The sequence below is a fragment of the Mobula hypostoma genome, chromosome 13 (genome assembly GCF_963921235.1).
Source record: "Mobula hypostoma chromosome 13, sMobHyp1.1, whole genome shotgun sequence".
NCBI lineage: Eukaryota > Metazoa > Chordata > Chondrichthyes > Myliobatiformes > Myliobatidae > Mobula > Mobula hypostoma.
In genome coordinates this window covers 39,943,469-39,963,136 of record NC_086109.1, presented here as the reverse complement: position 1 = coordinate 39,963,136, position 19,668 = coordinate 39,943,469, and the positions used below count along the sequence as shown (strand labels likewise).

Below are 19,668 nucleotides of genomic sequence, written 5' to 3'. Positions count from 1 at the left end.
GTTGAATGTGCTTGTTCTTTTGCGGAGAAAATATTTGATATCTGGTTTTACATTGTTTGGATTGTTACTTCCACTTCCATTATAAAGAAAAACTCTGACCAATGAAACATAATGCATCAATCCAACTCCCTGATGAGTTTCTGCTTTCAGCTATCAAGAGTGAAAGTGCGACACTTCTCCAGAGGGAACGAGGATAAAGAAACAATTCAGAGTCGATTACTTCAAGTCATCAGTTCAAAGTCCAACAATAGTTTGGTAAATCAGACGGTTTATTCCATTTTCACCAGGACGGAAAAATGATTAGAATAGGAAGATGAGAATATAAAATATGGAAATATGCTCATTTACACACTGAAGTACAGACACAGAGCAAGCTGTAATGCTAAAAATAAGTGATACTGCTAAACCAACTACAAGGGGTGACTGATAAGTTCGTGGCCTAAGGTAGAAGGCGTCAATTCTAGAAAACCTAGCACATTTATTTTTCAACATAGTCCCCTCCTACATTTACACTCTTAGTCCAGCGGTCGTGGAGCATATGGATCTTGGACCTCCAGAAAATGTCCACAGCAGGGGTGATTAATAAGTTCGTGGTCTAAGAGTTATATAGGTCTCGTTACGTGCACATGCAGTTCAACTCTTTGAGTGATTATGCAGAAAGTTTGAAGTTAATAACTCATCTCCTTCTACCTTAGGCCACGAACTTATCAATTACCCCTGCTGTGGACCACTTTTTGGAGGTCCAAGACGCTGACCTCTACAAAGAAAGGATCCGTATACTCCACGACTGCTGGAGTATGTGTAAATGTAGGAGGGGACTATGTTGAAAAATAAATGTGTGAGGTTTTCTAAAATTGACTCCTTCTACCTTAGGCCACAAAATTATTGATCACCCCTCGTATATAAACCAATAGGTAATGGTGTAAGTAGATGGACAATTTCAAAATGAATTTAAGTATTCTCATACTTAACACTGTCTTACTGTATACAATTTAATAAAAAGCCTATTCACTTTTGAATATTTGTTTCTACATAAATCTGCCCAAGATTTTCATGTAAGGATCAAGAGGATAAAGATACATCACAACACAATCTCAAAAAGGATGCCTTTCCATACTTAGAACTCCTACAATACATGTATCATAACTGCTCTGTCAGCTCTGTTCAGGCAGCTTTTTAAATATAATTTAGAGTTCAAAGACTGTTGAAATTGTTAAAGCTGTATTATATTCCCACCAACACCAATTCCAAGAAATTTTGATAATACTAACTTCAAATGAATCAAAAACATGTGCATAAACAGACTTTTCCTTAAAAAATGCAAAGAATTAAATGTTGCTCTTGGCAGAAGTATCATAATGCTCTCAAAAAATAAAAAAAAATTAGAATTTCACACTTCTGTGAATCAGATCAAAAATTCAGACATTTTCCCTCAGAAATTGTTAAATTTAATTCAAATTAACATGATTATCAGTTCTTTAGCCAGGTAATAACAGTGAACGGAGTTTGGGTGGTATGTCTAATGTAGCACAGTGCAACAACAGATGAGATGTGGCAGAGATCAGCACTGGTATTCTAGGCTGACCTTGAGGTAGAAAAGCTCAGTCATACTGTCACCATGACCTCTGCATACAAAGCAATTGAAGCAATGGAGCACCGATAGGTTTAAGGTCACAGGAGGCCAGAGATCTAAGTGGGGCAACAAATGCAGTTGGTTTTTGAACAAGATTTTTTCATCGGGTGGCAGGGTGGAGATATGGCTCTACCAAAGGAGGTGAAAAGGCGCTCCTTCCCTCTGCTAGCCTGCAGGTTACCTTTGGGCAAGGTGCTGCACCTGATTAGCCCCCGATCAGGGCTATGTGAAGCCATGGGAGCAAATGGTAGAGGGTTGTGTGAGTAGCTAGTACACGTCACAAGTCCTGGTTATGCGACCACTGACTCCAGGCAGACAATCTCTGAACAGTACTGATAATGGCTGGGATCACCCGTCTTGTAAAGACACTGCCCAGAAGAAGTCAATGGCAAAATTTACCAAGGATAATCATGGTCATGATCACCTGTCATACAACACGGTACATAACGAATAAATGAACAAACGACCGGATCAGTGAAAGCCGGTTGTTCTGTGAGTAAGTAAGACTGTCACAATGCAGGCCAGGAACAATGAAACTCTCACTGCCGTTGAACATTGGGCATTGCACCATAGCTGCTGGAGTTATGTGGGGGTGGTTCAATGAAAATCATGTCAAATATCCCACCAGGTACTAATACTAAAAAGTACTACAATTATTGTACTCTGGCTTACCCTGGTTGTCAACAGTACTGCTTTGGAGATCACTGCAGGATGCTCTAGGCTGGTAGGTAAGCTGTGTGCCCAAAGTAGCCAACTTAATGTAGTCTGTTTCAATACAGAGACCCAGAATATATCTGCGGCAAGAGGAAGGAGGATGGAGGAGGTTGTACAGGTGCTACTAGGGAGAGTCAGAGTTGGCAACTATGGTAGGAAAGAGTCGAGCTGAACTCTACAGCATAAGGATGTAGGTGCACAAAGATGTAGAATATCCTCTCTCAAACAGTAGTCAGCTTCACAGAAGAGAAGCTGAAAAGAATGTGCACAGTCCTGTCAAGAGATTGGGAGCAGGACAAGCACTTCACTGTTCTCCCAGCATGAACCTGAAGCAGGCCAGAGATAATAAAGGGAACAGATGATGCTATAGGACGAAATGGCTTTTCCTGCACCGAGTGCTCTTGGTGTTGCAGGTAATAATCATAGTAAAGAGATATTGATAATGTAACTGACACTTTAGAAATGACCAGTGAGTGAATGCTTGGCTCCACATTTAATGGAGATGCAGAAAACTAAAATAATCGTCAAAGTTCATTAAGAAGCTGAGTTCTAACATCATTTGATGCTATTGTAAATGCTATTGTAACAGGCTATGATGCCTGTGCAAATGTAAAGACTGGGCAGAAAACATCCATGATACTAGCCCATACATTAGTGTAGAATAAGAATCATGTCTACAAAATGACGTCTTTCCTGAATATAGGTTGTAAACAACAGGAGTTCTGCAGATGCTGGAAATTCAAGCAACACACATCAAAGTTGCTGGTGAACGCAGCAGGCCAGGCAGCATCTCTAGGAAGAGGTACAGTCGACGTTTCGGGCCGAGACCCTTCGTCAGGACTAACTGAAGGAAGAGTTAGTAAGAGATTTGAAAGTGGAAGGGGGAGGGGGAGATCCAAAATGATAGGACAAGACAGGAGGGGAAGGGATGGAGCCAAGAGCTGGACAGGTGATTGGCAAAGGGGATATGAGAGGATCATGGGACAGGAGGCCCAGGGAGAAAGACAAGGGGTGGGGGGAACCAGAGGATGGGCAAGGGGTATAGTCAGAGGGACAGAGGGAGAAAAAGGAGAGTGAGAGAAAGAATGTGTGTATAAAAATAAATAACGGATGGGGTACGGGGGTGGGGGGGGGGAGGTTGTAAACACTGCCCAGTTGATCACAGGCTCATCACTTCAATCCATCCAGTCCACCTTCACAGTATGTCGTTTCAGAAATGCTATTTGTATGGTCAAGGCCCTGGACACTCCCTTTGCTCTCTTCTACCATCCGAGAGTAGATAAAGGAGTTGGAAATCCAAATGACCAAACTGAGTAACTGCTTCTTCTCCACTGTTATCAGACTACTGAGCTAATCAGCTCTTTCACATCCCCTTCTCAGTTGTGCCGACACATTCCCAAACTCTTAATTCTACCTCTGTCAGTTATTCGATTATTGCCACTCCAGCATTTTGTTTTGTGCTGCACCAGACTGCATTACTATTCTTGCACCATTCTACTGTCTTGTGCTCGTTGTAGTGTCTATTGTTGTCATATATAAAGTTTACACTGAGAGCTTCACACAAGGCAAGATATTTTATTGCATGTAGGTGTGTAACATAATAAATGTACAGAATGTGAATCAGAATCTGTAAACGCACATTTTTAAAGTGCCAGGTGAACGTATGCACAGAGTACCTTGAACAAATTGCTACTTGGGCTGCCAGACTCTTGCCTGAGAAGTGATGAGAGCTGTTGAAAATTGGGGGCGGGGGGGGGGGTGAAGATTTATAGGCTATGCTTATGCTCAAGGCTCAGCCGCTGGAATACTTATGGTTTGCAAGCTTTGGAGTGGAATATCTGGCTGAAATAGTTTGAAAACTACATTCATAAATAAGGAGAATACAATATTAGGTAGAAAAGTTTTAATTTCTGTGGGGACATCTGATAAAAATTACCACAAGAAAGCCTCCCTGTGAACCTCACACCCTACCAATCACATTCCACATAAATGCACCCCGTCACATTACTTTCCTGTTCCTGTGCAATCATTAGCTTACAGCTAGTCGCCTGTCTCCAATCACTTGTACCTTGCGGGCAGCATTTCAATGCTTCTCCCACTGAAAACTGTCCTGGTCCCTGGTGACAAGCATTGGCTGGGTAGATGAACTATTCCAACCGCTTTCCACTCAGTTCGAGTAACACTTCATAACTAGTTAGAAGCTGAGCTAAATGAACTCTACATTCAATGTCAGACAGTACAACCCCACCAATAATTTACTTGCTGATACCTTGTATGGAATATAGCAAGACCATGCCACTCTAGAAAAAATAATCTAAATTACAGGATTATTCTTCGCTTTAGGAGTAATCAAAATTGGTCAGCATTGACTCTTTAAAGCAGGGGTTCCCAACCTGGGGGTCCATGGACTCCTTGGTTAATGGTAGGGATCCATGGCATAATAAAGATTGGGAATCCCTGGTGTAGAGGGAAATCATTTTTGAAGAGTTAACAAAATGGAAAAATCCAATGATCCCTGAAGGTTACCGGTAAAGAATACAGCAATTAACCAGGACAGGAAAATTATGCGACATCTTTATAAAATGTTAGTTACTGAAGCACTGTGTACTGTCCTGTTCATTATACTGCAGGGAGGACATGACTAAACTGGAGAAGATGCAGAGGAGATTCAGCGGGAAGTTACTTGAGATGGAGTATTTCAATTTTGAGGAGAGACTGGATAAGCCGGGTTTGCTTTCTCTGGAATACAGGGAGTATCTAGTGGAGGCATAAATAATTATGAGGGGCATGGATATGGTAGACAGCAGAGATTTTTCCCATAAAGCTAAAGAGTAAAGGTTTTGGCAAGGAGTTAAAGGTTTAGAGAGAATTTGAGGAAGAAGCTTTTCTTTTCCACTCAATAGACGTATGGAATCTGAAACACACTGTCTGAGTGGGTGGAGGCAGGTAATCCCACAATATTTAGTATATAGATATACACTTGAAATGCCAAGCTATTTAAGGTAATGGACCAAGTACTAATACTAGTAAATGGGATTAGAGTAGGTGGGTTGTTGATAGTCAGTACGGTCACATTGGTCAAAGGACCTAACTCTGTGCGGTATGACTTTACGATTCAAGCCATTCTGCAGCCTATTTTTCCTAAACATGTGTCAAAGAACTCAACTCTAGGAGTAACATGATGGCGACTGCCCCTGACATAACAGTACATTTTGATGAAGTCTGGTGGTCAGGAGCCCTGATCCACAAAGGCAGAAAAGACAACCTAAAAGACTTGATGCAAATGATGATAGTTGTGATTACTGGAGGTCAATCATCCCAGCCCAAGGACATTGCAGCGGCAATTCTTCAGCTGATAATCAATGATCTTTCTTCCACAGCAAGATCAGACACTGACATTTTTTGCTGATGCCAACACTTCAGCAAATGAACCAGATATATAATGTGACCCAGGCTCTGCTCGGCTAGTTACAGGCTGATAATTAGCAAGCTACAGGTCAAAGGTCTTAAGAGTGTGACTTGCTCCTGATGCCAACTTTGCAATGCCTGCAAAACACGAGTCAGGAATATAAGGGAATAATCTCCACTTGCCTGAATGAATGCCCCTCCTAAAACAGGTCAACACTGCCCTGGAAAAGGAAGCCATTTCACTTGTGTCTCATAACCTAAATTAAACCTACTCCTTTCATTACTGATGCACCGTAGTTGCACTGTGTGTGAGCTACAAAATCCTGTGGATTTACTCATCTAGGCCAAACTATCAAAAACAAGAGAAAAACTGCAGATGCTGGAAATCCAAGCAACACATCCAGAATGCTGGAGGCACTCAGCAGGCCAGGCGGCATCTATGGAAAGGAGTACGGTCAATGTTTCAAGTCGAGAAAAGTCTCGGCCTGAAACATTGACTGTACTCTTTTCCATAGATGCTGCCTGGCCTGCTGAGTTCCTCTAGCATTTTATGTGTGTGTTGCTAGGTCAACTTATCAATACCCTCCAAACCCCTGACATCTAACACCAAGATTGAAAAGGCAATTGGAACACCACATCACCCCAAACTCCCTTCCACATCACCCTGGATTGGAACTATGTGGCTGTTCCTTCATTGCCACTATGTCTGCACACTGGGATTCCCTACATAACAGTGCTGTGGGAGTCTATTTATCTGAAGTACTGCATTAATTCAAAATGATGGTTCACCACCCTTCTCCATGTTAATTCAGGAAGGGTATTAAATGCAGACCTTGACAGTGGTGTCGAAAGCAGATAAATAAATAACTGCAAAACAGGTCTGCTCTGCACTAAGAGAACTCACAAAGGCTGGTAGGGCAAGAGGTTACACCAGCCAGTTGCTTCAACCAGAGCTGGGGAAAACCGAGCAGACTGCATTTGTTTTTCCTAAATTCAATCCATTATCTCTGTCAGGCAGTTCATGCGTGAGGATACTGGACAGGGACAGGTTCAAGCTAAGCAGTCACTTCCTCTGCTCCTCATGGTGTGATTAGTTTTCAAATTGTAATGAAACTTGACTCTGACCTACCTCATTAAAGGAGAGGAGAAAACTGGGCTGGAAAAGCACAGGAGCATTACGGACACAGACCCGTATCCCCAAGATCACACCGGCACTAACCACCCTGAGAGTATTAAGCAATCACAAAAATTGAACTGCACAAGGTAACACCTTTCACGAACAAAGTATATCACAACTTTTAAAACTGATGAAGGTTTTCACTCAATCACCTCAGCACAGTTAACAGAAGATTGATTTTACTGAATTTTTGCAGATTTTATTGGGGAAAGCCTGCAAGCTTGTGGATGGTGTGACAGCATTTAATCATCTATTACTGTATTAAGTTGCAGAGAACTGCTCAGTACAATACACAGAGAACACGTTATAATGAATGGATTCAACAGTTTTCAATGAGGGAAACCTTGAAGCACTCTGGGCCAAGTCACAGCAGAGCAAGTGCTGAAGTTTTAAAATAAAGCTCAGACAGAACAGTCAAGGTTACCTTACCTTACCTGGAACTAAAATTCATTGTCCGGCCCATCTTCACATAGGGAAAATGTATCATTTTATCAATTAGCTCTCTATATTCTCTTCAGCTCAAATTGCATATTACTTTCCTCAAGTAAGCACAGAGTCAGGCTTGATCAGATCCATTCGACTGCTTTACAATCAGAAAATGAGCCACATGGGGAAGTGCAACATGAGCTGCCCCCAGTCACTCCCTTTGATAGCTTTCAGCTGCAGTTACAGACCAAGCAGCAAACTGACCAGTAAATTTCCAATCTACCCTTGTGTAAAAATACAATGACTGACAAGGTATTTGACTTCCGATTTTTTTTGTCCAGTCAGTAAACCTGGATCTTCTGCTTTGAATGAATGAGTTAAACAAAACAACACCATCGGCCAATGAATTGATACTAATGTCTGCCTGAGACATCTGTGTTAATTGAACCAATGTGGTGTCTTGTGGGAGTTCCGTCTCACCCCTGACCAGCACACTAACGTTTTTTCTAGAGCCCTTTTACTTCAACTGAAACAAAGTTAGCCTTTGTAACTGGAACATGTTGCATCTTCATGAGCCAAAAACACAAATGACATTAAAGACGAAAAAAGCACTTTATCTAAACTGTTACAGAACAAATATTCAAATCAAAACACTAAAAATGTTTATTTCAAAATGGAGAACAAACTCGTTTTTATTATTTGATATAACTGATTCTTTTATGAACTTGTTTGAAGTCACTTGGAAACAGTTTTCTGCAGTGACTTCCTCATTTGACCTCACATCCATAAACAAAACTGCCAGCTCTTCTGTGTTACGCTATCTCTTTATATTCTTGTCACTTGCTTGCATTTCTACAGGATATTTTTAAGATCACACCTTTACTTCTACATGAAGTTTTGACAGAAAAATACAGCCATTTTGTGTGACAAAGTCACATAATATGACAACTATCAAACGACTGGAATGACGAAAAAATAATCCAGATCAACAAATTAAAAAGTGGGGAGGAAAGTATGATTATATAGCAAAGGGAATATATTCTTGAAAGCTGTAAAAACTAACAACAAAATAGAGATGTATAATGAAAAGAAGAATGAAAAGGGACAAACTCACAATGATAAGCACATTTCAATCAGCACGATCATATAAGATAATGGTTAACTTGGCTTCTGTCAAATTTCTTGCTTTTCATTCAATAAGAAACTTCAAACAATTCCACCATACATTTTTGAACAGAACTGAAACATCACCAAGTCGAAGTTTAATTGGAACTAGCCATGTGCTAAAAATGGTGAAATGACGGTCAGAAGAAAGAATTACATATGTAAGTTTCTCAGATGGTTCCTTTTCCTGAACAATATGGTTAAAATAAGCTACATTAATATTTTGCCTCATAGTTGTGTTGCTTCATTGTTTTAAGATAAATGGGAAGTTTTAGCTTTGAAAAAAAATAATTCCTATGAAGGACATGTAAAATTTAAAATGTTGGACCTAATAAGAAAAATTATGATGAACAAGCATTTCCAACTTCCCACCTATAGTTATAACTGAATAGTATCAAAGATACTTCCTAAGAACAAATCCCACAAGATTGTGTAATTAGAGTTGTAACTACAAAGTTATCAATGAATATGGCACAAAATTTTTTTAAAAATTAGATCAACAAGTATCAGTCTCTCAGCAGTTATTTGGAAGGAATTTATCCACTCAGAAGGTAAGGATCCTTTGGAATATTCCACCCAAAAGTGCTGTGGAGTTTCAATCATTGACTATATTGAAAACAGAAATTGGTAAACTCCAGATATTAAGGGAAGGAAAGGATAAGGGTTAGTGTAAGAAGTGGCACTGAGGTAAAATGTTCTTTGTGAAAGGCAAAACTGGCACAAGGGCTAATTAAATTCCATTCCATGTATCCCAAGTTGGTGAAAGCATATATTTCTTTCCTGAATAATGGCAGCACAGGACCAAGATTGAAAAAGTCAATTCAGACCTTGTAAGGAGAAGCAAACTGAGAATCACTATTTGAGATAACTTTAATAGTGGGAATAATTTTTAAAATCCTCTTGATTATCTTCCATTAATAATTAATTAGAACTCAATATTAGATGTCAGAAAAGTAGAAGTAATTCAGTCTTGAAAAGGTCAGTTGAGGATTATCAATACAGTCTAATTTCTCTTGCAATCAGATTATGAAACAAAATTGGTTAATCTGTTATCTTTACAAATAAGTTCAAGGATGACATAAACAATATCAAATACCCCAATATATCAAGAGTGCTTATGTCATTAAGTCTAATTCTTAGTGATGAAATTTTTTTTCCAAGAGGTTACTGCGTAACGCCTGGATTGACTTTTTTTTTCATATGAAGACAGTGCTAACTTTTAATGTGAACTTCAACCTGAATGTAAACCCACTGAAGCACGTATATAGTTAAAACTGAATTATATCCATGATTTTTAATGTAGCAAATGAAATTATTTCTGGGAACAATTTTAGATGTGGCTTTCCTATCCAGCATTCCCTGCTGCTTATGGGTGATTTGTAGACCAACTGCATACTTAATAAATTTTTAATTTGAAGAAAGCATTAAAAAGATGCATTACAATGGCACTGCTGAACAGTGAAAACTATTCAGCACTTTATATATAAACTCACTTGTTTTTCAGAGTCAAGTAAAGACACTTCTGTGACTGATATACCTCTGTGTTCAATGTAAGGGAATCTACTCTCCAAATTTTAATTCTAATGCCACCAAGGCTTCTTCTGTTTCATCACTGGGGAATCGTACCATTGTGAGCCAACTGGCCAGAATCCACATGAACATGACTGCAGCTGTTCACTCACAAATGTAAACCAGAAGAAAGCCTTAACTATTTGAGAGCTATGACAGTATACGCTGTTGGTACACAGTGGAAGAGTGCTCTACCATGTGTGACTTTAGTGACCAATTTTCCAATTAAAATAAGACGTTTATATAGCACCTTTCACAACCCACTTAGAACATCTCAAAGTGCAGACAGTGAAGTACTGTTTGTGTATTTTTAATGCAATGAATTTTAACAATAACACAGGATAATCAGCAGCCAGTTTGAAGACACTCTAGAGCAGCAATGGATTATTTTAATCATGTTCTAAATATTGACACCAAGAGTAAACTAATCACCAAAACTGTATTCATATTAAAGCTTAACAGTGTGTTGACTCCCTTGGTTTCAGTTTAAGCTTAACTATATCAGGCAGTACTGGGTCTAACAAGATCTCACTAAAGAAATGAAAAACAACTTGCATGGTTGTGGCACAGTGGTTAAATTATTGGATTCGTAACAATCCAGAACTTTGTAGTTGTGAACTTCTCATGATTCAAGACATTTACAAGGTCAGGTGTGTAAAAAGGGCCTGTAGGATCATTGTGAACCCGACCTATCCCAACCACAATCTATTCCAACTGCTACCATCCAGGAAGTGGTATCGCAGCATAAAAGCCAGGAACAACAGGCTCTGGGACAGTTTCTTCCACCAGGCCGTCAGACTGATGAACTCACGTGGCTGAGGTGAGTGTACTCTATATTACATTCACTGTTCTATTTATTATAAATTATTATAAATTGCTATGATTGCACATTGCACATTTAGATGGAGATGTAACGTAAAGATATTTACTCCTCACCTATGTGAAAGATGTAAGAAATAAAGTCAATTCAGTTCAAATCCTCAATGGTAGTCAATAATCTGGAAATTTAAAAAAGTTGAGAGTAGTAATGCTCACAGGAGCACAGGACTGTCATCAAAATTTTACTGCTCTCAGTGATGGGAAATCCACCATCCCTGCCTGATCAAGAGTTCAGGTGATTCCAGACCCACCAATGCGATTGGCTCCTAATGGCCTTTCACACCCTTCAGTCCAAATTCATTATCAAGCATCAAGACCTGGTCTCTGTACTTCCCTTGATAACTCTGCAATGCTTTAAGAGCTGGGCTTCTGTATCTCCTTTCTATCAGCTATCTACCATCAAAATTCTGAATGGTCCAGGAATCTATTTCACTACTTCGCTCTCTTTTTGCACGACTGTTGATGTCTTTCTCATCGTAATTTATTTATGTTTTGCATTTCCCATGTGTGACGCCAAGCAGAGTTACCAGACGGATGATGCTAATGAGAGAGATAATGGAAGACAATGGAGAAACATTCAAAATGCTAATAAGACAGAAGATAGAGATTAACGAGAAAGGAACACAATTCAGATATTGACAGACCGTTTGCTTTGAACCTGAACTGTTTGAAGTTTGATGGACAGGTGATACCCCAGCAGGGGGATAAAAAAAGCAGGTTTGCTAAAGGCACGACACGCCATGAGACCCTGGAAAGAGCAGTGTGCCCCCACAAGCTGGTGGGAGCTTGGAGGACCGGTTTGCGGGAATTGGTCAGAGGCTCACAGGGTGTAAAGGTATGATCAGTGGGAACCTGGGGTGTGTGTCCGCCCTTGCCTGGGTGCCGGGTTCACCATGGAAAAACGATTGTATCCGGAACGGAGGGGTCACAGTCGGTGACCACAGCGGGATCAATAGACATCAAAAGGTCTGCTCGAAACCAACTGCATCTCTCACTCTCTCTCTTTCTCCAACAGTACAAGAACAGCGATTACTTCGAACTGCACTAAACTGAACTGAACTCTGCTTCATTTAAGACTGATCATTTTACCCCTAGACTGCGATAGAGCTTGGTTGATTCCTATTATCCTAATTCTGTGTATATGTGTGTATTATCATTGCTAACCTGTTACATTTATATTCTTACGATTAGTGTATTGTATTACTTATTTCTTTAATAAGACTTTATTAGTTCCTAGTAATCACAGACTCCAAAGAGCATTCCATTTCTGCTGATTTGGCAACCCAGTTACGGGGTACATAACATAAGTGGGGATCTCATCCGGGATTTTGAACGCCAAAATTGGGACTGGGTAAATTGATTGGGTTAAAATTCCCGAAAGAAAAAAAAGGGCAAACAGCAGAAATGGAGATTGAGGAATTTCTAAAGGCGCCAACCTTGGAGGCATCAGAGGATGCCAGGAACTCAGAATTGGCGACTGTTGCCAAACGGTTGAATCTTTTTAAGGGGAAGCCGACAATAAGGAAAGTGGGGATGCACAGAGCTATCGTTGAGCATTATGTATCTAAAGGTATGTTTCCCCACGGGGAGCTGGAGGTGGTGTCCATGAGCAAACCTGGTGGAGAGGCAGTGCAGCTGCAGATGGAAAAATTAAGACTCGAGCACGAGTTCCGAGTAAAGCAGTTAGAAAGGGAAGAGAAGCAGTTAGAACAGGAAGAGAGAGTAAGGCAGGTAGAATGGAAAGAGAGAATAAAGCAGTTAGAACGGGAGGAGAGAGTAAGGCAGTTAGAATGGGAAGAGAGAGTAAAGCAGTTAGAACGAGAAGAGAGAGAGAAGGAAAGGGAGTTTGAGCTGGAGAAGTTAAGGATGGCGCTAGGGAGGAGCCAAATGCCGAACCAAGGTGGAGGGTTCAGGGTGACCCAGGAGGGTAGGTTCGATCCCCCATTTGAGGAGGCCGATGTTGATCGGAACTTTCTACTTTTTGAAAAAGTCGCAGCAAGTCAGGACTGGCCGAGGGATAAGTGGGCTGTTTTGCTTCAGAGTGTACTTAAGGGGAAGGCTCAACAAGCTTACTCAGCGTTGTCAGCAGAAGATGCCCAGAGGTATGATGTGGTGAAAGAGCCGATACTCAGGATTTATGAGTTGGTCCTGGAGGCATACTGGCAAAGGTTCCGGATGTGAGAAAGCAGTGGGGCCGCATGTATTTAGAGTTTGCCTGTGAGATGCAGATGTATTGTGAGCGTTAGTGCGCCTCGAAAGGGGTCACTGGGGATTATGACAGACTGCTACAGCTAATACTGATTGAGCAATTTAAAGGTTGTGTCCCTGAAGGTATGAGGCCCTATCTAGATGAGAAAGAGGCAGAAACCTTAGCCGCAACTGCTAAGTTAGCGGATGAGTACGCGTTAACACACAAAGCAAAGTTTACCCCGAGTAAGAGCTACCAGAAGGGTAGCCGAGAGGGCGGAGAAAGTCCACCGGAAAAGCCAGAAAGTAAGCCGGGGACTAGTGAGAAGGATAAAGAAGACAGGAAGCAGTTTGGTAGGAAGTCTCCTGGGGTCGTACGCTATAATTGTGGGAAAGCCGGTCACATTGTGTCCAGGTGTTTTGCCCCAAAGGAGACAGGGAAAGGAAAAACGGTGACTCCGACTGGCTGTATTGAGCCGGCAAACAAACCGCTGGGGAAAAGAGGTCTGATAGAGTTCAGGAAGGGCGCGAGAAGTTTGTTTTGGCCAGATTGGTGTCGGTGAAGGAGGGGTCAACCCTAATTCCAGTACGGATCTGGAGAGACACTGGCGATTGTCAGTCATTGATCTTAAGGAGGGTGTTAGACTTTACTGCAGAGACCGAGACTGGGGAGGTCAGTGTGATAAGAGGCATTGGGAAAGGGACTGAAGCAATACCTTTGCACCAGAAAAGTGACTTGGTCTCCAGACCGGTCACAATAGGGGTGAGGCTCGAATTACCAATAGAAGACGTAGAGGTCTTACTCGGTAACGACCCTGCACGTGGAGATGTGTACCCAGCAGTAAAGCTGACGAGCAAGCCTGCCAGGACTGAGGACCCGCCCATGGACTCACAGGTTTATCCAGTTTGCGCAGTAACTCGGCTCATGTCGAGAAAGGCTGCCAAAGCGAATGTAGATTTAGCTGAGGCGTTTTTACCAGCCTTGTACCAGGAGGGGTTAGAAAGTGAGAACAAGGAGCATAGTGGAGCAGAAGGAAATGAGGGAGTTGAGGTAGATTTATCATTAGCCAGGAAGGAATTTATACAGGCACAGGAACGAGACGAGGAGCTGATGGTTTTGACGGAGACAGCTCTCTCCGAAGCAGAAATATAAAGGGAACCAGTGGGCTATTATGTGAAGGAGGGAGTACTGATGAGGAAGTGGAGACCAAGTACCGTGCCCGCAGATGAGGAGTGTGGGGTGGTACACCAGGTGGTAGTGCTGAAAATTTATAGGGATGAGATTTTTAACCTGGCCCACAAGATACCCCTTGGTGGACATTTTGGGGTGAGGAAAACAGTCGATAGAATTATGAGAGTTTTACTGGCCGAACAATGGGAAGGATATTATTGAGTATTGTAGATGGTGTCATTCCTGTCAGGTGGTAGAAAAGCCGAACCAGCTCCTGCCTAAAGCGCCCCTTCGACCGATACTCGCTTTCGGGCAACCTTCTTCCCGAATAATTGTGGATTTTGTCGGTCCCCTGCCCAGAACTGTGAGTGGGCGAGAGTATGTGATGACTATGATGTGCGCCATCACCAGGTTTCCGGAGGCTGTGCCCCTGGCAAGCGTCAAGGCTCCCGCAGTGGTAAAGGCGCTTGTGAAATTTTTCACTACGGTGGGGCTGCCAAGGGAAATCCAGTCAGAGCAGGGGAGTGCCTTCACATCTCACACATTCCGACGGATGTTGGATGAGATGGGAGCAAAGCAGATTTTGGCCTCCGTGTACCACCCGGAGTCCCAAGGGGCGTTGGAAAGATTCCACGCAACATTAAAGACCATGATTAAAATTTATTGTCAAGAGAACGCTATGGACTGGGATGATGCCTTGCCTCTTCTGTTATTTGCCGTAAGGGACACAGTTCAGGAGTCATTGGGGTTCAGCCCATTCCAGCTCGTCTTCAGTCATTGGCGCAGAGGACCTCTGACCTTACTGAAAGAGCAATGGTCCAGTCCGACAGTACAAATCAATGTGATTGATTATGTTTTAAAATTTTGTGAGAGGCTTAAAAGGATCTGTGACCTTGCCAAAGAAAATCTACGACACTCCCAAAACTAAAATGAAACAGTGGTATGATAGATGTGCTCGCGAACATGTGTTTCAAGTGGGCGATAAGGCCTTAGTTCTGTTTCCAGTGGTAACCAACCCCCTCCAGGCGAGATTCCACGGTCCGTACAAAGTGATTAAAAAGATAGACTCTTTGAATTATGTTATTGAAATGCCGGACAGACGTAAGTCGACCCAATTAGTACATATTAATATGTTAAACGCTTACCAAGATCAGAAAGCAGATCTAGTCGGTGTTATCACAAAAATAAATGAGGCTGGGGTGCCAAAAGATAAGGGGAAAACCCATCTTGGAAAGATAAATATGGTGCCGACCAGATTGGAGAACTCTATTGTTTTGGCCAACTTTGCTGATAATGTCTCTCACTTAACCCCTGAACAGAGTGAGCTGCTGATAAAGCTAATTAACCAGCATGCAGATGTATGTCCGGATGTCCCGAGGTGATGCAAGGGGACGGTACATGATGTTGTTGTCACATCAGATCAGCCTATTAAGCAACACCCCTATAGGATGAACTTGGAGAAGGGCAAGCTAGTGGAGAAAGAAATTGAACACATGCTAGCCACAGGTATTATTAGGCCATCCAAATCAGAATGGGCCTCTCCCTGTGTGGTTGTCCCGAAACCCGATGGGAGCATACGATTCTGTACAGATTACAGAAAGGTGAACGCCATCACAAAAACTGATGCTTACCCCATCCCAAGGGTAGATGATTGCATCGATAAAGTGGGGAGAGCTAAGTACATCATAGAGGTCGATTTGCTAAAAGGGTACTGGTGCATTCCTTTAACCGACCAGGCTAGAGAAATCTCAGCATTTGTCACTCCATCCGGGTTATACAAGTATAATGTTATACCTTTTGGCATGAAGAACGCCCCAGGGACCTTCCAAAGGATGATTAATTCAGTGATAAAAGGGTTAAAGAACACAGAAGCGTATATTGACGATTTAGTGGTCTGGAGTGACACGTGGGAGGAGCACATTGTGGCAGTAGAAGAACTGTTTAAACAGCTGTCTGAAGCCAACCTGACAGTGAACCTCGTGAAAAGTGAGTTCGGCCACGCTAAAGTCACTTATCTGGCGTATGTGGTAGGACAGAGACAGCTGGCACCGATGCAGGTTAAGGTGCAGACTATCTCTGAAGTTCCCATCCTGATGGACAGGAGAGCCCTGAGAAGGTTCTTGGGGATGCAAAGCTATCGGAAGTTTTGCAAAAACTTTGCAGACATTACCCTCCCTCTTACTAAAGCTCTTGCCGAAAAATGCGAAGCTTGTGTGGAACGACTTTTGTCACAAAGCCTTCGAGAGTCTGAAGGCGATTCTGTGTCACCACCCTGCATTGAATGCACCTGACTTTTCAAAACCCTTCTCCCTAGCAACAGATGCCAGCGACGAAGCGGCAGGGACGGTGCTGTTACAGATAGACACAGAGGAAATTGAACACCCAGTGGCTTATTTTTCTAAGAAGTTTAATGTCCATCAGAGAAATTATTCCACTGTGGAGAAGGAATTATTGGCAATCATACTGGCATTACAATATCTTGAGGTTTATATTTGTCCGGCACGGAAACCACTGATAATTTACACTGATCACAATCCATTCGTGTTTTTAGCCACAATGAAGGATAAAAACAAACGTTTATTACGTTGGAGCCTGGTATTACAGGAATTTGATATCAAGATAAAACATATAAAAGGAACTGACAATGTGATTGCTGATTGTCTGTCAAGGTGTTAAAACGTAAAGTTCTCTGTATTAGCCGAATAGCTGATGACTACTTGTATATTAGTGTGTATCTTATAATGTGCATTCATGCCCATAATTCTTACCCCGGTAAAAATCCTTTTAAGGGTGGGGGTGTCATGTGTGACGCCAAGCAGAGCTACCGGATGGATGATGCTAATGAGAGAGATAACGGAAGACAATGGAGAAACATTCAAAATGCTAATAAGACAGAAGACAGAGATTAACGAGAAAGAAACACAATTCAGATATTGACAGACCGTTTGCTTTGAACCTGAACTGTTTGAAGTTTGACAGACAGGTGATACTCCAGCAGGGGGCTAAAAAGAGCAGGTTTGCTAAGGCACGACACGCCATGAGACCCTGGAAAGAGCAGTCTTGCGGGAGTTGGTCAGAGGCTCACAGGGTGTAAAGGTACAATCGGTGGGAACCTGGGGTGTGTGTCCGTCCTTGCCTGGGTACCGAGTTCACCACGGAAGAACGATCATATCCGGAACGGAGGGGTCACAGTCGGTGACCACAGCGGGATCAGAAGACATCGAAAGGTCTGCCCGAAACCAACTGCATCTCTCTCTCTCTTCCCCCCCCCCAACCGTACAAGAACAGCGATTACTTCGAACTGCACTAAACTGAACTGAACTCTGCTTCATTTAAGACTGATCATTTCACCCCTAGACTGCGATAGAGCTTGGTTGATTCCTATTATCCTAGTTCTGTGTATATGCGTGTATTATCATTGCTAACCTGTTACATTTATATCCTTACGATTAGTGTATTGCATTACTTATTTCTTTAATAAAACTTTATTAGTTCCTAGTAATCATAGACTCCAACGAGCGTTCCATTTATGCTGGTTTGGCAACCCAGTTACAAGGTACGTAAAACATTGTACTGCTGCCGCAAAACAAGAAACTTCACAGCACATGTTGCTGATAATAAACCTGATTCTGATTACTCAACTTCTCTTATGAAGACCTCCAATCGGTGAGGATTGGTAATAACATCTCCTTGCTGTTCATCAACACAGATGCACCTCAAGACTGCGTGCTTAAGCAGACTGCTCTATTTTTTTATACATGTATGGCTAAGAACAGCTCCAATGCCTTCGTCAAATTGGATGAATCACAGGGGGCAATGACTGAGTTTACCAGTGTGAGATAGGGCACCCAGCTGAATGGCGTTGGAACACCAACTACTCGCTCAATGTCAGCAAAGCTAAAAAGCTGACTGTTGACTTCAGAATAAGAAAGGAAGGCGAACAAGCACCAGTCTACAATGAGGGATTAGTGGTGGAGAGAGTCAACAGCTAAAGATAAAGCTACAGATAAGCTTTGTTTGTCACATATACATCCAAACATACAGTGAAATGCATTGTTCTGTGTCAAATAATATGCACACAATTTACCAACCTTAACCCGTACGCCTTTGAAATGTGGGAAGAATCTGGACGGAACTGTTGTGTGTGCAATATTTCAGTAATATTTGAGTGATCTTATACATATATTGCTTAATTAAGCAGTTTTGTTCAGTTAAATAATTCATTACAGGCTATATGTGAAAATACGTGATTTGCATACGTTATCACGCTACCACGTGTTATGTGCACACCTCACTTAAAGTAAGACTCACATTTCGGACTCCCGTATCTTCCCTTGAATTAGAATAATGTTTTTAAGTTACACAGCATAACAGAACCCACACGGTCACAGGACACCGTACAAACCCCTTCCACACAGTGGAGGGAATCGAACCATAACTGGTGATCACTGGCACTGTAAAGCAACAGCACTAACTGCTATGCCACCGTACTTTCAGTTCCTGGGCATTAACATATTATATGAGCTATCCTGAGCCCAGCACATCCCTGGAATCATAAAGAAAGCGCACCAGAGGTTCAGGAGGTTCAGCTTGCCACTAAACACTCTGACAAGCTGCTACACGTATATTGTTAAGAGTATCCTGTTTGCATCATGGTCTGGTACAGCAGTTCACAAGCATGGGAACGTAATAGACAGCAGAGAATACACTACAGGCACATCCTTTCCCATTACTTCATTGAAGGAGGGCTGCTTCATCAACGATCGCCATCATCCGAGCCATATCATCTTTTCACATCTACTATAGGGCAGGAAGTACAGATGCCTGAAGTTCCACACCACCAGGTTAAAGAAAAGTTATTTCCCTTCAGCCATTCGGTTCTCATCCAACTGTGGCAAAATCCTAGTCACTACAGTTTAGCAACACTAAGACCACTTTGACTACTTGGCATTAAAATGGACTTGTTTGTTCAAATTGTGTTCTTTCTCATAAAAAATGTATAATTTAGGTTTTTTTCTTGTGAATGCTGCTTATGTGCTTATGGTGCTGTTGAAAGTAAGTTTTTCTTTGCACCTGTGCACCCATGACAATAAACTCAACTTTGAATACAGGTCAAGTGCAATTGTGGATGACCAATACAAATTTTAAAAGTCCTTTCAGTAATGTTATAATGTTACTTCTATCATAAATGAACTATTATTTTCATGCCGTTGCAGAGGAGCAGTATTCAAAGTGTTAACTCCAATTGTCATTGCCTACATAATAACAGGTCCAAAAATGAGTTGTGTTTGGAATAGCCCGCATTTACATGCACTAACATTTGGATGACTTCTTCACCAA

General features: G+C 41.8%; 1 protein-coding gene across 7 annotated transcripts in view; it reads right to left on the bottom strand.

Moving 5' to 3' along the window:
* LOC134355549 (neuron navigator 1-like) overlaps positions 1-19,668 on the bottom strand; it is a 664,756-nt gene that overhangs the window by 250,253 nt on the left and 394,835 nt on the right. The window contains exon 1 of one of the 7 annotated variants that reach the window (XM_063065571.1): positions 7,367-7,504. The exons of the other annotated variants lie outside the window; for them this stretch is intronic. Within the exon in view, the coding sequence (XP_062921641.1) occupies positions 7,367-7,419 (53 nt within the window). The 5' untranslated portion in view covers positions 7,420-7,504. Of the gene's footprint in view, positions 1-7,366; positions 7,505-19,668 lie in introns of those variants that run through there. 7 annotated transcript variants of the gene reach the window in all.